At 33.9% G+C, this 16,911-nt stretch overlaps 1 protein-coding gene across 1 annotated transcript in view; it reads right to left on the bottom strand.

Moving 5' to 3' along the window:
- The window catches only part of grnd (grindelwald), a 27,946-nt gene extending 11,035 nt beyond the window's left edge, over positions 1 to 16,911 (bottom strand). The window contains exons 1-2 of the mRNA XM_053767971.1: positions 16,767 to 16,911; positions 3,976 to 4,184 (exon numbers count right to left, since the gene is read on the bottom strand). Of these exons, the coding sequence (XP_053623946.1) occupies positions 3,976 to 4,177 (202 nt within the window). The 5' untranslated portion in view covers positions 4,178 to 4,184; positions 16,767 to 16,911. The remainder of the gene's footprint in view (positions 1 to 3,975; positions 4,185 to 16,766) is intronic.

Genomic DNA, 16,911 nt, shown 5'->3' with positions numbered 1-16,911 from the left:
CGATTAAGGGATAAGAAAAGCTCTGACAGCTGGTAGGTAACAATATCATTCCCGAATAGGGCAGACGGCCGGTCGTAAAATACACATATTTATATATAACACATATTTATATATAACACATATTTATATATAACACATATTTATATATAATACATATATGTATATATAATACACATAAATCTTAGACACATATTTTTTATTTTGCGCGGATAAGATTATTTTTTACACGGGCCCGTACATATTACGTAATATGCTATGATAGTTTTAATATACTTCATCTAAAATTCACTACCTATGTATCACATTTTTGTATCTAAACGCCTCCAAGGATCTACATACTCGTATATAAAATACGTTAAACTCATATACAAAATAATTTGTTTCATAGGAATATTTAGATTCTACAAAAAAACGAGTGTAAAGAAATGTAACAGTTTTAATTCCGTCAGGCTGAATCTTGACCCCGCGTCGTCCCTCCGAATTACTAACTTATACATGTATTGAAATCACCAAATACAATCTAAGGGCTAATTTATTAATAACAAACTTTTGGCCGTGGCCTCGTCCGCGTAAATCCCTCCAAAAAATAATCAAAGTAAAATGTAATCTTTTCTCTTTATAATATTACTAGCGGCTGCGCCCTAAAATCACCTTAATCCGACCGTAATTAATATTAGATAATAGTAATCATTAGGGTTTTAGTTTATTTGTGAACAGACAGTTAACTAATAAGTCGAGAACCTGCTGCGGGTAAGGAAGATTACAATGCAAGGTCAATGCCTGTGTTTGAAATATTGCATAAAACTTATTATCTGCCGCCACCCTAGTTCGACTGAATATCGAATATCGATACCTTTAACAAAATTAATTAATACTGTGGTAGCTGTAATCAAGTGAGACGACGAGATTGTCTAGACCAAGAAGTACGCTACTTGTTTACATTTCTACATAAAACTGTACGGCAGTAGGTACTAGTCACTAGTTGCTATTTCGATTTGAAGGGTGAAAGAGATAGTGTAATTACTGAATAGGTATATTAGGTCAATAGAGCCTCAGCCGCAATACCTGAGCTCCTCCTAGTCGCCGATATAAAAAAATAGCCAATAATGATTTATTTGTTTGTGTGCCTCTATGATTTTTTATTTTTTGTTGATCTATGGTTAAATCCCTTTGCCTTTCTGGATTCCATATATGGATAAACAAACAAAGAAATAAGATCTATACTATACTACAAGTAATCCCAGAAAGTCTAATCGATTTTAGGTAATACTTTAGGTAATACTTAAGGTCTTTAAAGGGATGCGAGAAGTAACATCTCACAGCAAAAACTTTGAATTTGGGTGATTGATTAAATCTAAATTCATAAAAGTATACACACTGAATACTGATACTAAAGAAACGAATTCTATTAATACACCATACAGATAAAACTAAATAACTAGTGTCGCTCGAATTTAGCAACTTTTGCTCTTGTGTAAGTTTTAAAATATGACATTTCTAATTGTTTGCACGGCTGAGGGTCCTAATCGATGCGAAGCATGCAGTTTCCTGTTTTGCCTTAGAGCAAATCCAGCTCTGTAGATAAGGGGATTTTTGACCTGGAAACCTACGCATTCTTCGGTTGGTGTTAAGATAGAGCGAGAGAACAACACTACTTGCCTGCAGACTGGTTTGTGAAGCGGTGCGGTTGATATATAAGTCTGTAGGTCGGTCTGTACCATGGCAGTCATCAGAGAAACAAAAGATAATCTATTTTAAGACTTGCGTAATTGAATCAATAATTGGTCATGTCACGGTATCACTATATAACACAATAAAATAACGCGTATGGCACGTCAGACAAATAAGTAAATACTAAATACTTACTAATAAATAAAATTGAAGTGTTTATCTGTCTGTCTGTTTGTTCAGGCTCCGGAACGGCTTATCCGATTTTGATGGTATTTTCAGTTTAAGGTTAAGAAAGCTACGGAACACAATATAGGATAGTTTTTAACTCAGAAATTCACCCCTAAGTGACTTAAATAGGACCCCCTATTAAATTTGTATGAATCTTCGTCATTTTTGAAGTTACATTGTAGGTTTTATTTGTTATATAAACCTTGTTTGTAATCCTGCACGAAAACAGTCAGCAAAAAAATATATGTCATTATCATTAAAATAATATACCTACATGTCGTCTTGTGCTGAATTATGTGGTTTTATTACCGATTATACTGGTTGGTCAAAGAGAATAATGCTTTCAAAGGACTTTGACAATTCCATCCCTATAGGGATAAAAAAGAGGCCCAGTGCGAGTCGGACTCGCCCATGAAGAGTTCCGTAGCAGCAAACATAACATAAAAGTTCTTGTCGAGCGATTTTTGTGTATTTTTATACTATAAAAATCGATCAACAAGAACTTTTTGCTTTGATTGAAGGGAACACATTTTACTATTTTGGAAATGTCTCTCGTGCAACCTATTCAGTTTAGAAAATAATATATATTAGAAACCTCAATATCATTTTTGAAGACTTATCCGTAGATATCCCACATGGGTTTAATAAGTATGGGGACCCCAAAATTGTATTTTTTTTTTCTATTTTTGTGTAAAATCTTAATGCTGTTCACAGAATACATCAAATTATCAAGTTTCAACATGTTCTAGTTTCGGAAAAAGTGACTGTGACATAAGGACGGACATTCCGTTTTTGGCTTTTGGCTACGGAACCCAAAAAGGGGTTACAAGTTGGTTGTTTGAGTTACCTCAAAATAATCACAGATGGCGCTATGCTAAACTAAATTGCCTTGATTGTGTTATCTGCCAGCTCCACACTACCGTCGAACTCAGATGCCGACGCGAATGCGTAAACATCGCGCATTATGTGTGAATTCTTTTATTTGTGCGACAGTGTGGAGCATTCAATAAAATATATTGCCGCCATTACATATATACATTGCTGATTTTTCCATGGAATTAGTCCATAATCCATGGACTTTTCATTGCGGTAAATAATTGGTCAAAATAGTACCTGTGACCTATCACAGGTACTATTTTGACAGGTACATTGCAAGAAACGGGATTGGACAAATTGCAGTACGAGGCATGTAGCAAGAAATTGAAAATTGAACTAAAGATGAGAAAAAATACCAATTTGAATATGGTATGATAAAATAATGACTCAAATTTCATTAATTTTAAGAAAATAAATTAACGCGGACAAAGCCGCAAGCAAAAGTGAATTAATCCAAATCATCACAGGAACAATAAGATAATATTTTTGGGGATGTACAAGGCGATATTATTACCGGATCTTGTTGAACAAACAGTCATAAAGAATGACTGTTGTATGTAAACACACGGCATGTTGACGGATGCTTATCTTTTGATGCATTACTTTGTCTCTCTTGTAAAAGTGTATCGTGATTATTAATCAGAGATTTTAAAGGTAAGAGACATGGGAAATGATGAAAACTAGAAATTATAATTTATAGGCCAATAAGTAATTTTATACAAAACAGTGTACCTATGCCAATTTCGTTTTGATTTTTCCTACATATTATTACTTATAGGTATATGATCTGTTTAAAGTATTTTTAATTGACGTTTTTTTTAGTCCTTCGCCAACAGCAGCCGATGTCCTCAACTACTTACTATCATTTAAGACACGACCAATGCTGAGAAAAAGTGTCGAAAGAAATCAATTTTCTATACGGTCCCTATCGTAGTAATGCAATAGGAGCAGGGGCCCGATTCCCATGCAATCGATGTTTATTCCACCAATTTTGATGAAATCGTTCACACAGACAATCTTATTATTACTATTTTAATTGAAATGTCTGTCACTTGTATTTTCATTCTCTCTCTTTCGATATTATTCTTCTGTTTTGTGGAAATAAAATTATTTCAATGCAATCCTTTTATTTACACGATCATATCTTACATTCTATTTCTATTCGATTGCGTATAAATCTGTATGCTGAAGCTTACTCACTCTGGCAATCCTGGACGCAAAGTCCGGCGTCATAGTTGTGATGACTCTTGTTGCAGACCACGTCGCAGGGCGCGCAGCGATTGGTGTCCCGCGAGCAGTACTCATTGAACTGGCACTGCAATTGGCCGCACTTCACTCCGTCCAGAGTGAGTTGCGCGGAGGCCATGGTAGCCATCGCTAGGAAAGGCAATAGTCGACACATGGTCCACCTGAAATAATAGTAGATTAGTAGCCCAGAGCTGTAAGGCATCAATAGTGAGTATTACTGCGCATTTATCCCGCCAGAGTGCAGTACTGTATGGTTGGTAAACTAAGGATTGCCGCCTTTTGCTAAGTTGATGAAAACATTTATTTTACAGTACCTTTGTAAAATAATCCGAAAAAAAACGCTACCGAAAATCTTAACGTGCGTGCGCTGGCCCTACTGTTACTGTATGTACATGCATATAATGTACTACGACAATATAGGTTTTTAGTAGATCCATAAAAAAGTCCGCTATCTATCTTTTATAATTAAGTAACTATATGGCATTTTATATGTAAAAAGGTAATGTAAATTAAAAGGTGCATTTTGACAATTATTACTACACAATAAATAAATAAATATAAATATATTAGGACAAATCACAAGCATTAATCCTTATTATTAAAATTTATTTTGTCATCAAGATATTTTCATGAAGATAAATAATTTTGTCCTTCACAGCACATAAATTGGATGAATAGATTCTGAAATATCGTAGAATTAAAAAATACTATATATTGTTGAACACAGCACGCGCTGCCGCCATTTGAAGCCAAAAGACTTGTATCTTTGAAAAAGGTGTTTTGACATATTGGAAATTATATCTTATATGTAAACAAATGTATTCTCGAGGTCTACGTTCACGGCGAACAACTAGTATTTTTGATTTGAATATTTTTTAGGTGTAAGTGGTTAATTGATAATGTTGAAGAAGTGGTGGTCGAAAATAATATACTTACATAACCAAATCCCACAAACAAATAAGTAGTGCAATGTATTCAATAACTTATGATAAAGGTATTGTGTTTTATGGACTTAAATTATTTAGCTAATTCGTCTTGTAAATCCTTCTTTTTTTCTTTTAAACTCGCATCACGATCGCGAAGAAGGTAAGTATTTTAGTCGTAAATCTTCAAAAATATTGAAAATTGGCGCTTTTTGCCATTGGCAATATTTTGTTAATCCTAACTGTGTACCAGTAGCGGCATCTGCGCCGAGCTTTGCGTAATATGCCCTATAATTGCAGCCCAACATATTTAGGCACACGAGCACAGCGAGGTCGAAAAGAACCAAGTAAAGAACATTTTTTTTCACGAACTAAATTGAGCTTTGCCGTTCGATATTTAAAATTCATGACTATTATACTCATACGAAGACAAAGCTGAATGGCGAAGCGATCTCTTTGTTCATTGGGCTGAATGTTTGATGTCTATTCCCAGCATGATGATTAGATATACGCGAACTTTTTGAAACAGTGAAGTGTTTTTTTTTTAAATTACTTACCGCCCTAAGGCTTTTCTAGCTACATTATTACCCTAGAGCGCTTATTGGTCACCTACCAGCCCCATTTGTGGGTAATAAGGACATACTATCATGACATCTCATATTTATGAGAGATGTAAAAATCTTTTTTACATGAATTGCATTAGAACGGAAACACGCATGGTCAGATTGCATTGAACTTGTTAAGGCGTTCTTTCTTATATACAACAATTTCTCAGAAATAGGAAACGTGGCAGTCGTTTCCTTTCTCCTGATCCTTCCCTTTCTTTTCCTGTGAAATTTAGAAAGCTAGTCGACTGATGTTCTATTTTGTTTTAAGAGGCAATGTTTAAATTTCAAGTTGGATAGAAAAGAACTTTGCCCTGCAGTGGGGCGAAACAAGTTTGTCAACCATATTTGAAGGATTTAGTAAGTACTGACGGAGTACCTACTAATTTCATGGGAAGACCCTAAATAGTGATACATCAATTAGTACATAATGAAACAGTAGGAAAAAAATCCTGTACATTGAATATATTTACATGTCTGCATGTCTTCTTCCAAACTACTAGACGGATTTGAATAAAACTTTTTTTGTTATATAGCTATTAAGCCTAGGCATAATATATGGTATAAATAATTTGGAAAACAGCTGAATGGAGAACAATAATGAGGAAATATTGAAATTACGCCTTAACATAATTGTTCAGCCTGATGAGCATTTCCAGTTGATGTATAAAAATTGAAGATTTAAAACACCTGAAGAGAAATCACAGTGATCCAGTTAATTTATAGGAAATATATATTTGAGTCGTATGAGCATCTTCTTGATAGGTATCGTTACGCTTTGTCTGTACAGTTAAATTTCTCTTATAATTTTGACACCTTATCAAAAATTATTCGGCCACGCGAACGAAATCGCGGGCATCAGCTAGTCCATAACAATTAATTACTCAGTTCAAATCGTAACGAAATTTCCAAACATATACAAGTACAGCATTGAACAACATTGATAAATTATATGAGTGAGTGAGAGTCTCAATGTTAATATGAGTATACTACTGACAAAAACGTGCCTGATGAAGTTTTTTATTACAAAACCAGTTTACCAATTCCTCTACAATAACTTGTCTACTTGTAGTGACATGTGCTTGAAGGCTCTTGCGAAAGACAAAAAGGCGTTATCTATAACATAAAGAATCACCTTACAAACTACACTATACAAGCCTAAAAGACTACAATACTTAGCCCTTATAAATCGGTTGAGGTTAGTAAACTTTCTCTGCATAGTAAACAGGATGAGTCATAGTAACACATGGCGCATACCGGCACTAAAAAGAACAAGCGATTTCCAAATTATCGACCTTACGACTGTAATCACAACGTTTCTTTTGCTTTTATCTGATTATATGGTATAATAAAATATTAATTAACCTACTACCATACCATTTAGCACAATATTTGACTAAGAAATATCTAAGTACTTTATACACTTTTAAACTGAATTTGGACTAGGTCAAAGCATAGTTCTGCATAGCCTTTGAGATAAGGTACAGCCTGCTTAGACCGCCCGAGAAGGGATTATCCCACAGAGAGGAATCGACAGGAGCATCTTATATCTATCTTATCATGTTTCTGAGTACACGGTATTGAGATGAAAATAGACAACATTTTATTGCAAAATGTTTGTCTCACGGGGCCCTTTATTACTTTTTCATTTCACATACTCGGAGATTTGTATTTGTAAACTGCCCGCCGATAGTTGTCCCACGGAAGCGTATTCAAAACGCTCCCGAAACCTCGACCAATATTTTTTCATAACACTAAAAAGTTCATAATCAGCAGGTCCCAACGGCCCTAACCTATGGCCCTAACCATAGATACACGTTTCCAAACGTGTGTGAAAAATAGTCAATAAAGGTACTTAGATACTTAATAATACTCGCTTGTGCGCTGTGAGATGGAAACACGGATGTAAATTGCAAATAACTCACATTTTAATTTCTATAGGTGCGTTGAAAAGTTATACAAAGTAATCTGAGCATGTTAGCTGCACTGGTATTTGCAAACTAGTCACTGCTGGACTCTCATGTTCACGGGGCAATCAGCTTGCACGTCAAAGGATTGAATTCTGGGAAACAGTAAATTAATTTCAAACGATTAAAGCGCGTCGGTACGTTAATGAAACTTATACTTCATATTTTGTATACAATTGTGCAGCTCAAAGGGACATTCGCAATGAACTACTTAACTATGTTTTACGTGATTTTTACGAGAGATATGCAACAGAAGTTGAATCATACTGGCATTCATATAAAATGAACAAATATGTTATTTTAGAGCATTTAGATAAAAGTATTACATGAAATTAAAAACGTGACTGAAACTAAGAGCTGGAAACTTGTATTTTACCCTGTCCACATTACCTAGATCTTAGTATTCAGAAGGTCTGATATTGCCAATGCCGCTGCTAGTAATGAATTCGTTAGCGGGGAGAGATCTCGGTAATCTGGCTGCCGAAGACGAACCAGGATTTCCACGAGGAAAGCGCGACTTATTATACCCCTACATTATCTGGCATTTCTCGCTAGTGATTCCACTTTTCAGCTGTGTTATTCAATGTGCACCAATTAATAGAAATAATTTGTTTTGTGCAAAGCACAGGTTTAATTTGATCGTTGTACCTTTCAGATATTTTCAACTTCAATTTAGATGTGAAACAGGTTGTGAATAAACGTTTTTAGAAGCCTTTGAACAATCCACTAGGCACCGTGATCTTTTATTCTCGATGAAAATATTCAATTTCAACTAATTCTTGCCCCGCAAGTATCGCAAGTTCCTACATAAAAAAACGTAATTGACTATTTTATCTCAATGGTCGAACCAATTGATGTCCTTTTTCCGATACCATATAGCAGATAGAGCAAAAAGAAATATGTTTATTTCAATAAAGTCAAATTTTTATTTAATATTAACTCACGTTATTAACATGATTTTTTTCACTATCACATAAACAGATTTAATTGCGAATTATAACTTACTTTACTTTTAACACCAAAAATAGTCGGAAAAAGTAAATAAGTAAATGATATTAATAATATTTTAATAACACCTAATTAAAAGCGCGAGCAGCTTGATTAGTCATCTCTTAACATTACATATTCCTCATATAGTGATACAAAATATTGTAAAATAGACATTAAGTACTTCAAATATTTGAAGTAAGACTATGAATACAGGTTTGAATTAGTGTACTTACCTACTTATAGTTGTCGTAAATAAAGTATTTAATTTATTTAAAATTATTCACACTATTATTATGAATTTATCTACGCGATACGAACATTTATTATGTAGGTAATAGGATAAAGAATATCAAAAACAATAATCACATGACTTTATGTCTTAATGTTAGAAATTCAATTGTGATCCATAAGAAAGGGTAATATTACACCAAATAATAAGGAACACCTGACACAATATAAGACTTTGTCATTTCATATTGGATCTATTTAGTTTCAAGATAGCGTATATAAATATCTTACCAGCACACCAACACATTATCTGGCATCACACGTTTGAGGAGGAAACAGATCCTGCAGTATTTTCAATGCACTCATGGTGTACCTAAGCTGGACACAACTATTGTACAGGACTTAAAAGCTTGGTTGCTGGGCAACCACCGCTAACATACTCGAACACAGTACGCTGCTTTAATATTAAACTTGTAAGGCTGAATGTTTATACGGATGTATTTTATATTTTGGTTGGATATTTATTATTTACAGCGAAGCATTTTTGCACAAATATTATTTAAGCTTGTGATTAACTGTGTGCTTGTTTGTTTCCTCGATTCCGAATACACATTAAATACGATCAATAACTGTCCACTGTTGGAAGTGACCGTAAAACTTTTGTGTTCTTTTACCCAAACTATTCAGTGACTCCATCCAGAGATACCATTTTTTATGGGTTAAATAAGTAAATTAACAGTTCCTATAAACTCTGCAAGCATGCCATCTAATTACCAATAAACATATAGTTACCCTATTTTACTACCCCATTTTCTTTCTTTCACTATGTGTGAATTGTGACATCACAGTGTCACATCATGTTGTTATGATGAATTCAGTTGCTGCAAAGGTCTTTTTGCAGCAACTGAATTCATCATAACAACATGACGTGTAACATACTTGAATAACCTTAAGGTACTCCGATTGGTCCGGTTGGCCTTCTTAACCGTCGATGGTTCCAGTGGCTATGTTGGAATATATCCTTATGTAGTATGTAAGTACTTATCGACCTATATGGCCTAGTGTTCATGGCTGATTGTCTCAGTGGAAGTACCCGTTTCGATCTCCTGTTAGATCATGATGAAAAATAATATTTTGGATGTTGTTCAGATGGGCTTTGAGTATTTTGTTTATATTTGTTGTTGTATGGTTGAATCAATTGTAGCTGTTTACTCGGTCTGTGTGATTTGTCTCGTTATATCTTAACATTATTTTAACTTTTGCGTAGAGTAACCTTTTTATATTTTTATTAATAAACCCACTTCGACGTTAAATTTAATTTGATAATTCTACTAATATTCCAAATACGAAAGTTTGTGAGGATTTATGTGTGTTTGTTACTTTTAAACGCAAAATCATTGGCGGATTATTATGAAATTTGGTACACGGATATAGTATATAACTAAATTGAATAAATTGAAAAAAGTAATTTAAGCCCTATGGGGTATTACACAATGTCGGTTTACTCGATTTGAACTCATCCAAATTTAGTAAATACTTAAAAGTTCAACAAGTTAATACTACTGGACCGTATTCGGCAAACAAAACGTTAATCAAGCCGACTATTACAATGGTAAGTACGCGCGTGTATTTATTTATCAAACGCTCAGAAATTCCAATAAAATAGATAGTAAATAAAATGCTACGCATTACAAATCACATGGATATTGTCCCGAACGTGATGAGACGCGTGCGACTCTTGCGCAATGATCTAATGCTTAGTCACCTTGAGATCGAGGCTGTAGCGCACGTCTTAGTCTTAACCACTATCCGTTTTCTATCGACTGCCTGATTAATATTTTATTTGTGTTTATAATGTACATAACTGGTACCTATTTGTAAATTTTGTAAACATCAATTCTATTATTAAATTAACATAGGTACCTATATAGGAACTTGTCATTGTCACCTACTTACAAGTAAAGAAGCTGTAGTTGTAGAATTGTAATTTATGTATCTGGGGGCCCGGCAGTGCCCCGCAAGTCGAGCATAAAAAAGGCCGTACCATCCTTTTCTCGAAGCAATTCAGGCAAATTTCGAACCCCAATGACTTCGATTTTCAGTATAGCAGGTATTTTATAAACACTGTAAATTTCAAATTTCATTCAATTTGAACTAGTAGTAAAAGAATTTTAACTTGTGTATCTTTGGTGAGAAACTAGATTTATTTAAAACCTGAAAGATTTTTAATATTGATATGATAATAACTTGCGTAATAACTTAAGACAGAAGGTCCCTTAAGTAGGGACTAAATAAATTAATCGACTTGGTAACATGGATCTCACCACTTTTTACGGTAGAAAAACTGAGCTACGGACTTGGGTTTTTTACAACATGTTTTTGATGGCATTAGGTATTAGAGGCAAATCTCCCGAGATAAATTTTAGGTATTTATGTAGGTGATCATTTAGGTATACGAGTGGGTACTACACTACACACATATTAGGTATAATGAAATACTTAAATAGGAAGAACAAACATTTGCCAGTACCGGGAGGCGATGGTGACTCTTTTAAATTTATGTGTATTTTGCGATTTCAGAAAATAATAAGATCTGTGACCTATGTACGTACATCACAACAAAAACAACCTACCCAAATTCATTGCAATGCGGCACAAATAATTCTGCAGCTATACGTATACAAGATTCGAATCTTATATATGTTATGATTCCTCCATACAAGTATTGAAATGTCGAAAAAGCTATTAACTTCAAGGTCAAGAACAGGTGGCTCCGTAGTTTCGAGTGACTACATACTTATTTAAACACTGTTTATTACAATAATAGGCGTATAGCAATTTCAGCTTGTCTCTTTCCAAATATAATTAAATATATTTAGCTATATATTTCAGCTTGTCTCTTTCCAAATATAATTAATAAAGACTATTAATTTCAATGAATAGAAAGAAGAAATACCAGTCTTTCATATCGTTACATTGTTTTTTGAATATCCGAGTCATGTTTTAGTAAAGTTATCAGTCTGTATTTGAATACTTAACGGGTGGTAATAGGAATAATATAAAACATACATAGCGAAAATTCTGATAATTTATTTCTTATTGTGCCGCAACCGCAACACAAGAACATAGCCGTAGGTACCGTAAGTACTTTCTCGAAATTATTTATAGTTTTTCTAAATCTCTTTGATCTCTTCTTTTGTCACTGTAACTTCAGGTGTGGGTAAATTTGAAATCTTGCATCTTCAGGATTCAAGATGATTAGCGATTCTAACAAACTCTAACTTCTTACATTCAATACCTAATGACTTTCATTTCAAATCAAAAATATAATCACCTAATCAAAACATACAATCAAGTTGTAAAGTCTAATATCTGAGTAATCTTTTTTTAGGCACTTACCTACATATTATTTCATATTTATTTTTAATTAATAGTTTTATCATGTGGGTGAGTACCTTTATGTATACGCAATTGTATTTATGTAAATTCCATTCATGGGTTAAGTCCGCCATTTTACCTTACATTGTGGACTAGCTGATGCCCGCGATTTCGATCGCGTGGCCGAACAATTTTTGGTAAGGAGTTAAATTATATATGTGCTTTTATCATTTGTTTTTACAAACAAAAAACCACATAGTGAAAATTTTTACAAACATCAATCCCATCGTAACTTATATATAGTAAGTACTTATGAAGTCGTCCGGCCGCCTTGCCCCACTAGTTGTCGTAACGCCTCACAAAAACCTGTTTTCAGCGATTTTGTGCTGTGAGTCATTTCTATGTTGAGATGATTATTATTATATTGCAGACAATAACAGTCAATTGGCTTGAATCGTTCGATGGGAGCATACTTAAATAAGAATATATATATGACGACCTCGGTGGCGCAGTGGTAAGATTCTTACCACTGAACCGAGAGGTCCCAGGTTCGGTCATGATGGAAAATGATCATTTCCTGATTGGCCCGGGTCTTGGATGTTTATCTATATATATATATATATATATATATATATATAGTATTGTTAAAATATAGTATCGTTGAATTAGTATCCCATAACACAAGTCTCGAACTTACTTTGGGGCTAGCTCAATCTGTGTGATTTGTCCTAATATATTTATTTATTTATTATTTATTTAATATCAGCTGAAAATTTATTTAGAAACCCCCAGCAATCATCCTGCCAACCTTGTGGCGAGAGATCTTTAAGGAAAGCACCAGCTCGTATGACAAACACACATTGTTTTGACTCATTGGTATGCAAGACGATCCTCTATGACTGCAACGTCGAGGTTCCTATACATCTACTCCTTAGTAAATAAGAATCAACATCTAACTGTCCCAATCGACACCGATACGAAGGCACAGTTGACTGTTATGTCTACCGTGGCTTTCCTTGCCACACTTTTACCTTAGGTATATCGAATATGGTACGAAGACCATTCCAAATATTTATTACCTATGGACAGATAGCTGTAGATATGATTCATCCTTTAGATTGAGTTTTAATGTAGACACAGCAAAAATGTATTAAACAATTTATTTAACAGAAAAAAAAGAAGTAGACACATAAAACAGTAAATGAAAACGGAAGTAAAAGTACATAAACAATATAACCGCTGTAAAACCTTTAGCGTGTTCCGGCCAAGGTTATATAGTTAGGTATTTATCAGCCACTGTCAGCCAAAATGTTTGTAAAAAGCAATGACCGATAATAATAACATGTCACACGACTTTTACAGGGCTAATTTCATGCGTCTTCAAGATTCTATCTACTATATGAAATGCTTAAAGATATGTGTACGTGGAATAGCTTTGCAAAAAAATACAAATTAGAAAAGTTACCATATCAATCCAAATTCATCGTTAACCGCATTAGTGATATTATAAATGAATTTTGACTTTTTATACACTATAGTCACCGGTAGTAAACTCATAAGGCATCAAGCCGGAAAACTCCGGAGCTCCGGGCCTCCGGATGTGATCGGCACACTGTCCTGTCCCGGATATTACGCCCAGCTCCATCACATACAGTGTTTATTCATCTTTCATGTGCACCTGTCCGAACAGCGAATTTCCACGAAGATTTAAATAAAATTGTTTTCAACCTCATCCAAATTGTATTGGAAATGTGAACCGTTTTATTAATTCGTATGAAAACGTACAGATGGTAAAAGCAGGTAATGTTTTTACGCAATTGAAAATAAATAAATCGCTTTACGCTAATACTTTCGTATAAATTTATGTTATTTATTACATTTCGTGAAATATTTTGTACCGTATTCAATAGTTAAATTTTAAATTTTTCGTGTCCAGTGCTCATTCACAAAAGACACGTATTGAACATTGTCTCATGTATACCTACACGGGGATATAAGTATGACGATTTCAAAGATCTAATAAAATAATGATTCTAAAAAAATAAGTGTACCTATAGTTTATAATTAAAAATATTATGCGCTCACAGGCTGAAGATTCGCAAATCGTTTATCATCTTCGCATACATCGTATCACATAAGAGTGCGTGCTAGAAAAAACCTATTATCAATCTCCACTTTCCCAATGGTTATGCTGGTAAGTCTATTGGGAAGAAATTTCCCAATACCCCAACTAGAGATAATACTAGGTAAGACTACTGGGAAAAGGAGGATTTTTCTCTACCCGTAGTCTCTGTTTTGGACGATAAAAGCGCCCGCAAAAGGACAAAACTGTATATCACTCAAGTCTGAAGGGCCGACAGGAGAGAAAGGTATCCCTCAGACGAGTAACGCTTAAAATCGAATGTTACTCGATTCGACTGTGTGTGAGGTTAGAAATATTGTAGTCATTTGTAAAATATATTTTACTGTTTTATATTTATGTAATACCTACTGATTAAATAAACCTACTTGGATGAAATATAAAAGGTAGCATAGTAGAGTGTTAGACAAGGATCGAAAGGAATTATATAATTGTCATGAGTTATTTAGACAGTTAAATAAGAGTTGGAATTGATCATAGATAAAATAAAAAGAATTGATGACTTTCTACCGTGGAAAACAATCTACTTTCAATATATACTACATACAATAAAACTGTAAGTGGACTATGTCTGTACATAGATATTAAAGAAAAGTACTTACTTATGGAGGGTCTTTATGGAACTAATAGAAGAACCATTTATTAATTTAGATACAGCTAAGCCTTAGGTACATTATTAAAGGACAGCTACTACTACTACTACTACCAGATTGCGAAAACATAAACCTAAAAAATATATGTATACTTCGTATGGGAGGTTTGATGCCATAGACATACAAAAACAAACTCGTCGAACTCACACTGTTAGTGCTGGAGATTGAAATTAAACAAAAATTTTTTGTTTGAATTCGAGAGAAGACTCGAATTGTTGAGTCAGTGACAATTTTATAGTAGGCACCTCAAAGCGATCTTAATCAATCAATGACTAGAAGCAATTGGCTGTGTTAGTTAAACAAAGTCATAATGAAATCCCATTACGAAAGAACAGCTTTTGTAAATCAAACGTAAATATTTGCAACAGAGAAATAGACAGACGGGCGATAAACTGGCCGCTTTGTAAAGGTCCTATTTCAGCCCAAAGAATTTGAATAGGACTAAAATGGAATATGTCTGATTTTGGCCGAATAGTCCCCATCTCAGACTGCAGGTGACCAGACTGCACGTTTGCAATGCACCTACCTATGTAGGTATAAACAAATGTTTGAAAGGATTCATAATTATAATGATTTCTTCTGATTTTTTGATTCTGAATCATTCAGATTTCATTGAAGATTATTAAGGATTTGCATTGTTGTCAGCTAAGTGTAAAATATGTTCTGCGATAATATAGAGGTAGGCACCTATATGATTCTGATAACAAATGAGAATAATTATACAAAAAGGAAAATTATACACTCTATGTGTATGATTTGAGTGAATAGGTACTATATACTAGTATCAGGTATATTTTACTTTAAGACATCTGATACTATGCTGATATGTTGAGACATGATACATCTTTTATACCAATAAACTAGTGAACTTCATCAACCAACGTGCAGATTTCCTTACAATGACTATTCTAGATTATAACCAGTTAATCTTGAAGAAAAATACAAAATTGAATATCTATGAGCATGATGGACTACTGAGTAAGCACAAAATTTCTTATAGGATTGCTATAGATATCCTGGGATATACAACAATACAATACATATACCAAAAGAGAATTGCATATTTCCTTTTATTCAACAAGTTATACTACCTACATGGTCAACTCGGCCACTTCGCGTCATTGACCCCATAGAAGAGCCTTTACTTTTTTCTTTTTAACTTCATGCGTGGTTATTTAATTTGATACATATTTGATGGAAAATTAGCTTAAGCTGTATAAAAACTATAATCGTTACCGATTATAGTCATTTTTATATTTACCTCCCATGTTATTTTTTTTTTCTTGTATCTATGCCTATTTTACCGTAGGAACTAATTATTTTCATTACTCTTAATGACAGGAAATATCACAGTACATTACACTTCTTGGAAACAAAATATTTCTGGAGCAATGACGTTAATAATGAGTGTAGAATAGATATCTCGATTAGTCTTAACACATAACTACTACGGTAGCTCAATGACGTCAAGTCAAGCATTAAGTCTATTGAAGTAGAGTACCTACCTGCAGCATTGAGGTTTGTTCTCGATATTAACCTTACTCATCGGACAAAAATGTTACTATAAAAACTATTTCGAGTATTAACAATCACTAATCACGTGTAAAGTATATTATTTACATAAGTACACTTTTTAATTAATCCTGTTGGGTCGACACAAACTTAATAGGTACTAAAGCACATATAATACATACATAGAATTTCGCTTCGCAGATATCAAATACAAAAAGGCACAGTTAGATCGTAAACTAGCTTTAGAGCCAGTCGGACGATAACAAAAACCTCACCAAGGCTGAAAATTTTTCCTCAACTTATACACCTTTGGTTCTTAAGAGTAATAATTAAAAACACAAACATACCTCAATAAGCCCACATGCTGAAGAAACGTTTAACCGCCACAAACACTTTCTAATTTTATATAGTGAGAACGGATATCGAAGGTTTCGTCGGCCTGTCGACCAATTGTGAAGGCGAACGCGGAATGTGACTCTTGCGCAGGTAGAG

The sequence above is a fragment of the Plodia interpunctella genome, chromosome Z, assembly GCF_027563975.2.
Source record: "Plodia interpunctella isolate USDA-ARS_2022_Savannah chromosome Z, ilPloInte3.2, whole genome shotgun sequence".
In the NCBI taxonomy this organism is placed as follows: Eukaryota; Metazoa; Arthropoda; class Insecta; order Lepidoptera; family Pyralidae; genus Plodia; species Plodia interpunctella.
Note: the sequence above shows the minus strand (reverse complement) of the source record. Positions and strands in the feature narration are given on the sequence as shown.